Source organism: Phoenix dactylifera, chromosome 3 (genome assembly GCF_051530095.1).
Source record: "Phoenix dactylifera cultivar Ajwa chromosome 3, Ajwa_hap1_PhDact_Kaust_v1.1, whole genome shotgun sequence".
In the NCBI taxonomy this organism is placed as follows: Eukaryota; Viridiplantae; Streptophyta; class Magnoliopsida; order Arecales; family Arecaceae; genus Phoenix; species Phoenix dactylifera.
In genome coordinates this window covers 338,243-352,579 of record NC_143192.1, presented here as the reverse complement: position 1 = coordinate 352,579, position 14,337 = coordinate 338,243, and the positions used below count along the sequence as shown (strand labels likewise).

At 48.3% G+C, this 14,337-nt stretch overlaps 1 protein-coding gene across 1 annotated transcript in view; it reads right to left on the bottom strand.

The window, feature by feature from the left end:
* Positions 1–12,256, bottom strand: part of LOC103718765 (protein decapping 5) — a 32,458-nt gene extending 20,202 nt beyond the window's left edge. The window contains exons 1-2 of the mRNA XM_008807722.6: positions 11,861–12,256; positions 11,270–11,370 (exon numbers count right to left, since the gene is read on the bottom strand). Coding sequence (XP_008805944.3) covers positions 11,270–11,370; positions 11,861–12,029 — 270 coding nt within the window. The 5' untranslated portion in view covers positions 12,030–12,256. The remainder of the gene's footprint in view (positions 1–11,269; positions 11,371–11,860) is intronic.
* Between the last annotated feature and the right edge of the window lie 2,081 nt (positions 12,257–14,337).

The window sequence follows — 14,337 nt, the reverse complement described above, 5'->3', positions numbered from 1 at the left end:
GGCCTACCTTGTTGGAGGACTCAAAGGATCATGTGCGGAAATGCGACGCCTGCCAGCGCCACGCCAACGTCCAGAGAGTCCCTTCTGTCCCCTTGGCACCAATCACTGCACCCTGGCCCTTCGCCCAGTGGGGAATGGATATCCTCGGACCATTCCCCGTCGCTTCAGCTCAGCGGAAATTTTTGATTGTTGCAATCGACTACTTCACCAAGTGGGTGGAGGCAGAGCCGCTGGCCACTATCACGGAGGTGCAAGTCCGGAAGTTCGTGAAGAAGAACATCATTGTCCGATTTGGGGTACCTCGGGTCCTCATCTCGGATAATGGGCGACAGTTCAACAACAAGCATTTCCGTGACTTCTGCGAGGAGTTCGGGATCGAGCATCGGTTCACATCTGTGTCGCATCCCCAAACCAACGGCGAGGCCGAGGTCACAAATCGGACAATCCTCCAAGGAATCAAAGCGCGAATCGGTCGGACGGGGCAAGCTTGGGTCGAAGAACTCGAGAATGTCCTTTGGGCGTATCGGACCACGCATCGGACCCCTACCGGGGAGACGCCTTTCAGCCTAACCTATGGCACGGAAGCCGTTGTCCCCGTGGAGCTCGGACTCCCCTCACCTCGGGTGGCCGCGCACCGACCCGAGGCCAATTCGGAACAACTCCGAGGGAACCTGAATCTCTTGGAAGAAGCGAGGGAAATGGCGCAGGTTCGGATGGCGATGTATCAGCGGAGGGTGGCCCGATATTACAACTCCAAGGTCCGACCGAAGCTTTTCAGAATCGGAGATCTGGTGCTAAGGCGAGCTAAAGCATCTCGACCTGCGGAAGGTGGGAAGCTAGCGCCAAATTGGGAAGGCCCATATAAGGTTCGCTGGGTAAACCGACCTGGCTCCTACCAGTTGGAGGCCCTAGATGGTCGAGAAATTCTAAGGAGCTGGAATTCCGCTAACCTGCGGATGTATTACCAGTAGAACGACGATGCCAGAAAGACAGTTCAAAAATGTATAACATTTTGCATTTCAATAATTTCTGGTTACAACGGCGTGCTCGTGTGATTACAAGGAATTCCCAGAGGGGAATTAGGGTGTAAAGAAAGTAAAGAAGAGGTGGAGACTCCGAGGAGCTGAAGATCTGGGATCCCGAAACCTCCATCTGAAGCGGTTGCAATCCCGTCGGAAGTGGGTGCTTCCAACCGGAGGCGCCATCGGCGTCTCACGAAAGAGACGAAGAGCCGGCGCGGATGAAGAAGAAGTGGACGAAGGAGAAGTCCACACTGCCTCCAACCGGAGGCGCCATCCACGCCCCACGAAGAGGATGAGGAGCCGCCGCAGGAGAAGCCGCCGCTGCCCCCAGGGGAACGCCGCCTCCAAAGGATATTCCGATCCTCCCCAGTGTCAGAGGAGAGAAGGAATACGAGGGAGAAGAGCATATGGAGGCGCGGTCCCGGATCGAGCGTCTGGTGCAGAGCTCAATCGGGAGGCTGAACTTCAAGGAGGGGAGATGTGATCCCGGATGAAACGCCTAGAGCGGAGTTCCGCCGGGGAGACCCTCCTTGCTGATCCCAGATGAAACGGCTAGTTGGCTGAAGTCGCGAGGGGCGCGCCTCCCGTTCCTTCGGCAGGAGTCTCTCAGCCATGCGCCAGAGAGAAGGTCCACGATCCATGGCAACTTGAACAGCTCCGGCTTGGCAAACTCCATCGCACCTGCACCTGTATTTATAGCCAAACTGCAGCCCCCCGGTCGTTCCGATGCGGGTGGCTCCCATAAATGCGGACGCATTGAATCCGGAGCCGTTCTGGCTCTCGAGGCGTATCTTTCCGCGATTTCCTAAGCGTCATTCTCCTTAATCGCATTCTTTGTGCAGGACACTCCGGGTGGCACGTACCCCTAGGTCCACATATCTCCGCTCGCGCCCAGGCCGCATCCGCCTCGAAGAACGCGCGCATCGCGGCCGCTTAACTGACACTCCTCGCAAGCAGCAACTGGCGATCCGATTTCCCAGGTAACGCATCAATTAGCGTTTAATGCCCTTCTGGTGTTCCCCAGGCAACGCTTGGAGAAGAGGAGAAACACGATCGCAGCTGGCCACGGAGAAACCCCGTCGGGCTGCAAGCGACAGGCGCATGGCCAACGAGCGGAATTTCCCGAGGCACGGCCCTCGGATGCCAGGCTAACCCGATGATCATCCCGGGAGCAGACTAGCCTGAAGCCCCGACCGGTCGCCTTGGCTTGCGCCAGCCTTGGCCGACCAACGAGCGGAATCTCCCGAGGCTCGGCCCTCGGATGCCAGGCTAACCCGATGATCATCCCGGGAGCAGACTAGCCTGAAGCCCCGACCGGTCGCCTTGGCTTGCGCCAGCCTTGGCCGACCAATGAGCGGAATCTCCCGAGGCTCGGCCTCGGATGCCAGGCTAACCCGATGATCATCCCGGGAGCAGACTAGCCTGAAGCCCCGACCGGTCGCCTTGGCTTGCGCCAGCCTTGGCCGACCAACGAACGGAATCTCCCGAGGCCCGGCCCTCGGATGCCAGGCTAACCCGATGATCATCCCGGGAGCAGACTAGCCTGAAGCCCCGACCGGTCGCCTTGGCTTGCGCCAGCCTTGGCCGACCAACGAGCGGAATCTCCCGAGGCTCGGCCCTCGGATGCCAGGCTAACCCGATGACCATCCCGGGACCAGACTAGCCTGAAGCCCCGACCGGTCGCCTCGGCTTGCGCCAGCCTTGGCCGACCAACGAGCGGAAGAATTTCCTGAGGCCTAACCCTCGGATGCCTGGCTTAGCGCCGGAAGAATTTCCTGAGGCCTAACCCTCGGATGCCTGGCTTAGCGCCGGAAGAATTTCCTGAGGCCTAACCCTCGGATGCCTGGCTTAGTGCCGGAAGAATTTCCTGAGGCCTAACCCTCGGATGCCTGGCTTAGCGCCGGAAGAATTTCCTGAGACCTAACCCTCGGACGCCTGGCTTAGTGCCGGAAGAATTTCCTGAGGCCTAACCCTCGGATGCCTGGCTTAGGGCCGGAAGAACTTCGAGAGTCAGGAGTCGGCAAGACGCTGCCAAGAGTTAAAAAAAAAAAAAAAAAAAGAGGAGGACGAAAGCGAGATGAAGAAACATTCGACCTGTATTAATTTTCATTGTTTCAGGGCCAAGGCCCATACAATTTGGCAAAACGCTGACATACAAAAAAAAGAGGACAACGAAAGGTACAAGAGGTCAGCTTGGAGGAACCCCCGGGTCGGGAGCGTCGGGCTCGTCCGCAGGGGGTAGGGAGGCGGTAGGAGAATCAGCAGGCGATGGCGCCGGAGAGGAGTCGAGAAGGGAAATCCCACTCAGGTCAACTTCGGGGTACTTAGCCGACATCCTTGCCAGGCCCTCCTCGAAGCCTAAGATGAAGGATTCGGACCCCGCGTCCGACGCGTCACGGACGAACTCGTCAGACTGACGATAGGCCCGTACCGCCTCCGACATATCACGGGTGAACTCGGCGGACTGACGATAAGCCTGTACCGCCTGGCGCCCGATCTCCGCTCTCTTCTCGGCCAGCGCCGCCTCTGCTCGCTCCGTAATCTGAGCCTTAGCCTCCAAGACCTTCGCCACAATCCGGTCTTCAGCCTCGGAGGAGACCCTCAGCAGATTAGCCTGAGCCTCCTTATGCTTCGCCTCGGCAGCAGTGCGAGCGGCCTCAGCTTCCTCCAGGCGCGAACGGAGCTCTTGGTCGTTCGCGCGGGACCTCTCCAAGGCTGACTCCAATTCGCCCAGTTTGGCTTCAAGAGACCGGGTTCGGTTGCGGGCGCTGTCGGCAGACCGCTGAGCCTTCTCCCACCTCTCTCGATAGTCCGCGACCTTCCGGGACTGCTTTTCAGCTCGTTCCTCCGCCTTCTTAACCCTGCTTTCGAGGCCCGAGGCGACTTTGAGTTGCTCCCGAGCTTCCAACAGTTGCTTCTCGAGGGCGGCGAAGCCGAGTGCCCGCTCTTCGGCCTCCCGGAGCCTCGCCTCGAGGTCCCCGGTCGTCCTGCCCGCCACAGCCTGGCCTCCCTCTTCCACTGCTTTCAGTCGGTCCTCGGCCTTCGCCAGAAGCCCCGCCTGTTCCTTGTAGCACTCCTCTAGACGGATCATGTACTGGGCGAGCTAAGAGATAGGAAAAGCGAGGGCGTCAGGCGGAGAACAACAGAGCTAATAAATGGTGAAAAGCGGCCAGAAGAACACTCACCGACATGAGACAGACACAGCTGGCAGCCCCGACGTCAGAGACCCCCAACTCCCGGACCCGCCGACGGTCCTTCTCCAGCAGCACTATTTCGATGAGGTTTCGGGCGCCATCGGTAGTGAAGGCCGACCCCGATTTCTCCCCGGAGCCGGATGGTGGTTCTGCAGCCTTACCCTTATCCATCGCCTGGGGAAGAGTCCTGCTGATTGTGCTCGGGGCGGGGGTCACTCCAGGAATTGATAGGGCCCCGCTCGGCCGGGGCCTCGGCGCGTCCCTCCCCGAATCATCAGGAGCCGGCTGAGTCGAAGGCCGGGCCGGGGACCGATCACGTCCGACCCGTCCGTCTCGAGCGGGCTCGGATGATACCTCCGGAATAGCGGCAGTCTCACCACCGGAGGGCTGATACAGCGTCAGCTGCCGGTCCGTGCCCACGGCGTCTCCCTGATCGGTGGGCCCGGACTCGTCGGTCGGCGTCGGAGGCACCTCCTTGCGGGACTTCTTCGCCAGCGGGGCCCCGCTCGGAGGAGCTCGTTTCCTCCTCCGGACCGCTTCCAGTAGGGACGACCTACCAACAGCCGGTCCCTTGTCCGACCGCATGACGTCGTCAATCTTTGCAACAAGAACGAGATGGTCGAGGGCTGAGAAACCGAAGGAAAGAACGAGACGAAAGAGGAGAAAAGAGTCAAAAAAGAAATGGTGGCGGGCTCACGGTCGGTGGGGACCGAGCTCAGACCGACATTCACCAAGGTATCCTCGGAAATAAGGCGGGCCACCGGGGGGAGCTGGCCCTCGGCAACCAACCCCTTCAAGGCGGCCAAGCCATCGGATTCCTCCCTCGACAGTCTCGATAGGCCGATCGGGGACTTCATCGGCGTCTCCCAGGTCGCCCTGATTTCCCAAGAGGGATCTACATCGATGAAGAAGAAACGCTCCTTCCAGCCGTGAATGGAGGAAGGAGCCTCTTTGACGAGGCCGCACCCTCGCCGCGCCGCAAAGCACCACCACCCTTTGTCCTGGGGGTGGCCACTCAGGCTGTAGAACTCCCAAAAAACATTCAGAGTGGCGGGAATCTCGTGCATGCGGCAGAGAACCTGGAAGACCGTCAGGGCACGCCACGAGTTCGGCACCAGCTGCGTCGGCGCAACTCTTAAACCCCGGAGTACCTGCACGACTAAGTCCGAAGGGGGAAAGCGGAATCCGGCCTGGAGAATGCCCTCATTGATGGCGATCTTCCCTGGAGGAGGATGGGACATCCTCTCCTCAGGCCCCGGGAGCGTAACGTTGCAGGCCTCGGGAAGGTGGTACCGAGCCACGAGTTTGTCTAAGTCTTCGGCGACAGCTCCGACTTAATGTGGTCTGCCCTCACTTCGCCCATTCCTAATGGCCAATAAACCTACGGTCAGGACGGGGACAAGAAGGGGGGAAAGACCGGGACGACTGGGGTACACTAGTACAAAAGGAGAAAGTATGGAGAGCCCTAAGTAGAAAAATGGGGTAACTCACCGGAAGAGAAGGAAGAACGGCTCCGAGAGTGTCAAAGGAGAAGCAAGCGAACAGTCCGACGGCAACAACGGCAGCGCAAAGGGGAAACTCGAAAATGTCTGTAAAGAGGAAGACGGACGGGGGAGGGCCCCCGGTTAAATAGGCGGAAAGGCGGGTGATGCCTCGATGACGCCAGAGGACGCCTGGCCGCCGAAGGGTCGCTCGCGCCCCAAAGGCGAATCGACACCATTAAGGAAGGATGTCCGCCGAAATCCTCAGACTGCCAGATCAGCAACAACCGCCATACGCCATAAAGAAGGCGGGGGGCTCGAAGCGCGCGCGCCTCTCCGAGGGATGGCGGCAATCTCGAAGCATCACTCCCTTCACCCGTTCCCCTTCTGGTTCCAGGCTCGGAAGTGGGGGGCTACTGTTACGGAGGAACTAAGCCGCCATGCACCACGTGACCGGCACGCGCGCCCATGAAGACTACGGCTGTACTTTGACCCAGCAATCCGACCCCGAGTCGGACATCTTCGGCTTCGCAGCCCGACCCCGAGTCGGCTGCCCCTTAATCTAGCAATCCGACCCCAAGTCGGATATCCTCAGCACCGCAGCCCGACCCCGGGTCGGCTGCCCCCTGATCCAGCACTCCGACCCCGAGTCGGAGATCTCTTGATAACGACAGGCTGCTTTCCAGAGGCACGCCGAGGCCTCCTGCTCCACTACTCCCTGCAACGGCTGTATCCGATGCTGTTCCACGATCTCCTGTATCAGCCGTACAAAGCGGAACTCCACTACGCCCTGTCATGGCCGTACCCAGCGCTGCTCCACGACGCCCTGTAACGGCCATGTCAGTGGCCACTCCATCGCGCCCACGATGACAAACCCCCCTGAGAGACCCCCCAGCCAGGTATATATGCGGCTGGGGGGAGAAGGGGGGTAAGCAATATCTTCCAGAGCACTCTCTTGCTTGCTATTATCATCTCTCCTCCTCCTCCAATCTCCTCTGACTTGATCGTCGGAGGGCCCCCACTACCCCAGTGGTGGTGCGAGGCTTGCTTGCAGGTTTCCCGGTGGAAGGTGGAGCACAATCAACATCGACCAAGGCAGCTCAGACGGAATCCCGTTCACACCGCTGTGCCAATCGTTCTCGGTTTGGACCACCAGCAACAATTACAATTATATTAAGTCTGTGATTGAATGACCAATATTATAATATTATCATTTGATCCTCATTCCTAGAGGTCTACATGCCATTCTCATATCTCTCCAATGATAATATTTTCTGCATAAAATGAGAGAGAAAAGAAAAGAAACTTCCCATTCTAGTAGCAATTACAGAACTAGGTCTAAGCCCACCTTGATTTGCCACCTCCATAAATAACTAAAAACACCTATATCTTGGGACCAGTAACATAAAAGCATATACTAAAATAATTCTTAAAGAAACCAAGAGACCTCTAGCTACCTCCCATTGAGACCTCTCCTTGCATTTGATCTCAACCAACTTGAAGTTAGGCCCACAAATCTCTTCTTTAAGAAGTTTGGGCAACCTCTCTGGATGCCAACCTCCAAGCAATGAGCACATGGATGGCCTTGGCACCAAGTGGTGCATACTTCTTTCAACAATTCGGCTTATCGAATATTCAAGAGAGGGTTGTCTGCCATCCTCGCAGCTCAGGCATTTATCTATGCGTCTCTCATGGGCCCCTTTAGTCCCTTTATATAGCAAAGAAAACCAGCGAGATAGAGTCCCAAGCAAACTCCATCTGACAACATTACTCAATCTCAAGGATGCGTCCTATCATCATCCAACCCCCTATCTTGTCACTTCCCAAGTTAATCCAAGAACTCGAGGAAGGTAGAAAGAATCCAGCATGGGAAAGGGGTTGCTTGATGCTGCCTTGTTGGATGGTGCCTCTCTCACGGGCAGCTCCAGTCCCAAGGAAACTGGTGAGATAAAGTCCCAAGCAAACTTTCTCTAGTGACCTTGTCTTGATCTCAAGGCTGGGTCCTATCCCCATCTGACCCCGATCTCGTCACTTCGCAAGTTAATCCGAGAACTCAAGGAAGGCATGAGAAACGGGTTGTTTGATCGCCATCTTGTTGGATGGTGATAGGTTAAGATGGATGATGGGTCTTTGGAATGACGTGGCATAGGAGAATTTTTCAGATTTTCTTGGACATTTTTCTGAGTTTTGCAGAGGTAAGGTCTTTCTCTTTCCTAAATGTTTAATAGGTTTTATGTTAAAATAATTCTTTTAACATAATAAAGAAACCAAGAGACCTCTAGCTACCTCCCATGGAGACCTCTCCCACCTTGCTCTTGATCTCAAATAACTTGAAGTCAGACCCCTAAAGCTCTTCCTTAGAAGTTTGGGCCACCTCTTTGGACGCCAACCTCCAAGCGGTAGGCACATGGATGACCTCTGCACCAAACGACGAGCACTTCCTTCAGCACTTTGGTATGCTGGGAATTCGCAAGAGGGCTATCTGCTCTCCATGCATCCCAGGCATTTATCCATGACTTTTTTCACTGGCCCCTCTAGTCCCCTTATATTGAGAAGAAAACCAGCTAGATGGAGTCCACAATAAACTCTCTCCAACAACCTTATCTCGATCTCAAGGATGGGTCTAACCTCTATCTTGTCACTTTCCAAGTTCATCTAGGAACTCAAGTAAGGCAAGGAGAGTCCAACATGAGAAAGAGGTTGACTAATAATGCCTTATTTGATGGATCTTCTCTCACAGACCCTCTAGTCCCAGGGAAACCAGCGAGATAAAGTTCGAAACAAACTCTCTCCGGCAACCTTATATCAAACTCAAGGATGGATCCCATCCTCGTCCAACCCCTATCATCTCACTTCCCAAGTTAATCCGGGAACTCGAGGAAGGCAAGAAGAGTCTGGTATGAGAAAGGGGTTATTTGATCAATGTCTTGTTGGACGGTGATAGTCCTATACAAATAATGTGTTTCCGGAATGTCGTAGCATAGGGGATTTTTTCAGCTTTTCTTGGACTTTTCTTTTCTGAAATTTGGAGAGGTAAGGCCATTCACTTGCTTGACCGTTTAATAGGTATAGAGATATACATGTATATACATGCATGTATATATATATGTGTGTGTGTGTGTGTCTACACATGTATATATGTATATGTATGTACATGTATGCGTATTCATATTATGGCAATACAAGACATTAACTTTCATATTTGTATATCTACAGTTATATAAAGATAAAACATATTCATGTATATTTATATTTGTACCACTGCAGACTAATAATAGTGCACATGCAATAGTGCAAATGCAAATGCAGTGCAGACTAGTGGGAGAAAAAAACTAATTAAAACTTGTAGAAGCATAGCTTACAGATTTTTGGTATGATAATATTAAAAGATTTCCTGCCATATGTGCCAAGATTCCCTTAAATTACTGGAGTAAACTAAATACATATCTAGGAAAAATTGTGAGAATTTGAAAAGAAAAATCATTAAATTAATTCCTGCCATATGTATAAAGATTCTTGCTACTAACTTTTGAGACTAGAGCCAATTCAAAATAGATGCAAAGTATGAACAGACTCATAACAACATACAACAGACTATACCAACCCACAAAAACCAATCTTACAATGTAACAAAATCAAAAGAAAAAAAAAAGAAAACACATGTAAGGACAGACCATGGAAGAAGAAGAAGATCACCAAAAATATTCTTGAGGATAAGAGATTCACTATCAAGCCCAGAAAAAACAAAAGGAAAATGATCACCAAGCTCTCCTAATCTACAAACACAGCAAATAGTTCCTCGTTCTCATACTTTTTTTTGCCCATTTGCTTCCACTTTTCACATCCATCAGTCAAATGTTCATCCAAGATATCATGAACATATTATGATTATGATAGATCAATCAAGGTTGTCAAAAGACCTAGGCAGTCCAAGTCAATGGCCCCTCAAATACCTAGGTAGAACACTCAGGCATCTAAGCAGGCATCTAGAGTAAAAATCTCCAAAATTAATGAAATCAGTATATCATGTACCATCAAATGATCAGTAAACAACATATAGACATACATATGCATGCATGGACATATGTATTTATGTATGTATGTAATTTGCAGAAAACATTGTACTGATAAATGATAAGGCCATTAACTACCTAGACAATCCAATCAAATCTCTAGTTTGATTACTTAAGTTTTACATACTGAATAAACTTTTCATTGAACAATTTAAAGTATACACAGCTTCCTATCAACATTATCATGATTTTGCATCAACTGGTGTCTAACAAAACACAATATAAGTACCAAATCGTGTACCAAAAGAGCAAAAGATAGTCGCATAATTTAAAAAAAAATGAAAAGGTGTATACAATTGGTTATATAAATGAAAAAACACATAAAGACAGATATCTACAATGATCGTGTTAGAGCTATTAAAACATGTAAACACACTTGTCAACAAAAAACTTCTTCTTCTCTAGCCACTCAGCCGTTGCCCTCAGCCTCCTTCCCTTCCCCTTTCTCTCATCACACAATGGAGATGAAAGTTGAGGGGTGGTAGCAAAACTTTAACATTATAGTCGAGGGGAAATAATAGATGGTTGGTTGTAATCTTAAAGAGGAATTGTTTTAAAATGGTTCATTCTATACACTCAGCTATACTATCCAGTGCATGAGGCTCATTTCATTATGGGGTCTACGAAGGTAAGAAACTCTACCCACATGTGAGAAGAGTCTATTTTGTGTTTCGAACCCGTGATCTCTAAGTTACAATGAAGCAACTTTACCGTTGTGCTAAGGGTCGTCCTCATACACTCAGCTATACTGCACATACTCCAAATTAAGAAAGTTTTTTTTAGAGGAGTTGTTCTAAAACAATCGCTCTCTTATCTTATCTCTATTTGTGAAAGAGGATCTCCACCATAACTCTAATCCCGCAAGTTTAACATGCATCAAAAAGCATACTTTAACCTTATTTCTAGATCTACCACAGATCCATCTTTATATCTCCAACTCTTGTGCCACATCTAGTGCTCATGTGGCATGTTTTATTCACAACCTAATAACTGAAGCAGCAAAACCTTATTTAGTCTAAAAATGTTTGTGATCAAGTCATGGACCATTGTAAAATGATATAGGCAACTTAAAATGCTAGAATTGAAGTATAACCAAATTGAGGGATCCAAAAGTACAACCAAATTGTTCCTATGGCTCCTCCAAGAAACAAAAACTAACAAAGAAGTGGAGGAAGGAAAGTTAAACTATTCATAACCTATGCAGCGTCCTCAAAAGTACTGGAAATAAACAATTGAGTAACCAGATGTCCAATACTGATGACAAGAAGAAAATCAATTTTTGACCAAATAAAAGATTCCAACAAGACTTAAAGAGCATAACCAGCAGGGAAAACAAGAGCGTACTGAAACTTCTTCCCTACAAATAGATGATAAAGTCAATAATCTTCCAGTTTAATGGAGGCAATGCAGGTGAAACATCACTCAATTACATTAAAGACACATTGCATGCCAGGAATTATCCATAAGATCTTAAAATCAAATAGGAACTTCGCATTTACCTTGATGTCACTTCCTCGGAACAGAATATATTCATATACTTTGTCGCCTGGGGGAACCTGAGGACCGTCCTTCTTTCGTCCCTCAGTTCCATAGGACCTCACTGCAACCATGGGCAATGTAACTTACTAACTGACAAAAATTCCCAATAAAGAATAAGAATCTACATAACAATTCTCAAATTCTAATCAGTTATCATTAGTTTCGGACGATTTTTGCAGTCTGGAATAAGAAAGAAGAAAACCAGCAGTACTTTCATGCAACAAGAAAGGTTATCCACCCAAGACAATCCCAAGAATAAGAAAACACATTAGCTCCTCCACAATGCCAGAAAATATCAGATTTTTTGAGCAGAACATGCCGGGAATTTCACATCAAAGAGAACATAATTCGATCATATAATCCAAAAAAGGAAAAGAAAAAACCTCAAAAAACATCAAGAAAAATAAAAAAAGGAGTGATCCGCGGAGCGAGTCAAAAGAACACCGAACTGACCAACCAAATCCAAGACAAAGATTAACGACCTCAGAACGGAAACCCTCAGAAGACGGAAACCGAAAGGTCGGAACGGAGTCAGGTGGGAGGGGGTGTACCGTTGTGGAGGGCGATGGTGGACTCCTGGGGGTTGATGGAGACGAGGACGCCCTCGTAGCGGATCTCGGCTTTGGAGGTGAGGCTGATGAGGCTTCCGATGTACGAATCTGCCGCCGACGCGGACGAAGACGAAGACGGGGCGGAGCTCGTTCCCTCGGCGGCCGCCATTTCCGGGCACCGTTCGCTGCTTGGATCCTTGATCTCCTTCGTCGTCGTCGTCGTCGTCGTCAAGACCTAATCAGGGTTTCGTCTCGCTCTTCTCGTTCTTTCTTTTCTTTATCTTTCTTCTCTCTCAGAGCGCTGCACCCTCCCTCTTCTCCCTCTTTCTTTTTGCTTTCGTTTTTGTTCTTGCTTTTTGTTTTTTTATTGCGGAGAGTCTCCAACATTGATCACGTGCTCATCACGTGCCAACATCTCGTAGTATTTAAACATTAATAAAATCAAATTTCGATGTTCCCGGTACGCCGGTTGCCGGGACTAGTTCAAACTTATTGATGGAAACACATTTTCACATAGACCCCTGTAGAACATAAATATTGTATAAAAGTTGTCGTGCCGTGGGATTTTTTTTTTATATATATATCTTTAGTTCGTGGGATGTTATATGTAAAGATGGTTAATTGGCTACGTTAGGCTTGACTATTATATGAAACTGGATTTACGATACTACTTGAAACTTAAGCACGTTTTCTCATAACCCCTAATAGGACATAGATATAGAATGATACTTTATTTATTGTATTTATTCGTATAACATTAGAGGATACAGGTACAAATCTAAATAGAAGATCAAACATGAGGCCCAACTCGACAAAACCGGACAGGCACATTCATGGAAGTTCACGACTGCAGTTGTAAACCACACTTAAAGTTCATATCAGCATTATTTGTGATGAAGTTGGACTTTGAGGTTTGTGTTGTTCTAAGCAACTTGTAGACTGGCAATAGTTTTCATACATTGTTGTGCAAACTTTCACTGTAATTATGTACATTGGATCACGCAAGAAAGAATATATTTGTTGAATATTTTGTAGTGAAATCATGAATTGTGTTTGTATAATATTGTAAATTATGCATATTATGAGAAATGATGAATATTTTGTAAATGCAGGGATTATCTTAGAAATTTTAAATATTCAAAAAGAATACCTTAAATTGAATATAATGTATATATATGTGTATTCTAACTCTTAGCTTAGCTATGTTATATGACCTAAACCATAGGGATTAATATGATACGTAACCTACATCGTAGGAATTAAATATGGTATGTGATTCACCCCACAAGAGTTAAAATAGAGTGTTACTTGCTGAGCTGTAAGTTAAATTATTTCACTTATCTCTTTTGAGATCCATGGATTGAAAACTAGCCTTGATAATAGCTTTTGGGGAGAACATATAAAAGTAAGGCCGACTCTGTAGTTAAGCTAGGCCTAGTTTTGATTAGCCTGTATATTAAAGTGTTATTTGAAAATTATGTGTAAATAAGTTAAATACTAAAATCTTATATTTGTAAATCTAATGAAGTATTTTGTTTATAACTTTTGGTCGTATGTACCGATACATATGATATTTTATTTTAAGAGTTACTTATTTTGATAATCACTACTATCGGCATATGAATTATACTGTTAAATTCATTTACAAGTAGAAAACTTTGTACACTTACAGTGTCGAGCCAACCCCTATAAGTATGTGGCGATTGTTATGCCCTAGAAGTATGAATTTTGGGTCAGAGGTGTGTGATAACTTGAAGAAGGACGACAAAGTGATAGAGTTAGCCTAAGTGGTGAAAGAATTTGAAGCATACGTAATTAATGGATCACAACGAGAAGGAGGTGCACATCTAGAAGTGCGAGTCAGGAGGGCCACGTCCATGGTCACGACCACTCTAATTGGAAGATTTGAGTGTTTTTGAGCAATAAAGGCTCTAACATTATCTCCTGTAGCACCGTGAAATTGGGTAATTCATTTCTTCTGAGACAACAATCAAGACCTCAAATCTCGGAGAGAGAGATCATCTATGACTATTCAATAGTAATAAGAGAGTCATGAACTAGTTTGAGATCTCGTAAATAGATCTAAATAGTATTGGCACCTTTCTTGATTGATTGAAACTGTAATTTCAAATACAATTCTTGTGCTTTGCAGGAATACAGCCTGTGTCATTTGACTGACAGAAGAAATAGATGAAAGTGGGTTTCGCTGGAGGAGGCACAAAGAAGGGAGAACTGGAGAGAATGGATGATGTGATGGTCGAGAGAAATAATGAAGCAGAGAGCATAAGTGTACTCGATATTGCAATGGATGGAGTCACATATGAGAGAATTGAATGCTAAATAGTAATTTTTATATGTTATCATGCTATATTTTGGGGCGACATTTCATAAGAGTAGACTTTGGAATTTGGTATGGCAGGAGTTTTCTAGAGTTGGGGAGTACGTTGTAGTAGGGGTATTGTTGGAGTTGCATTAAA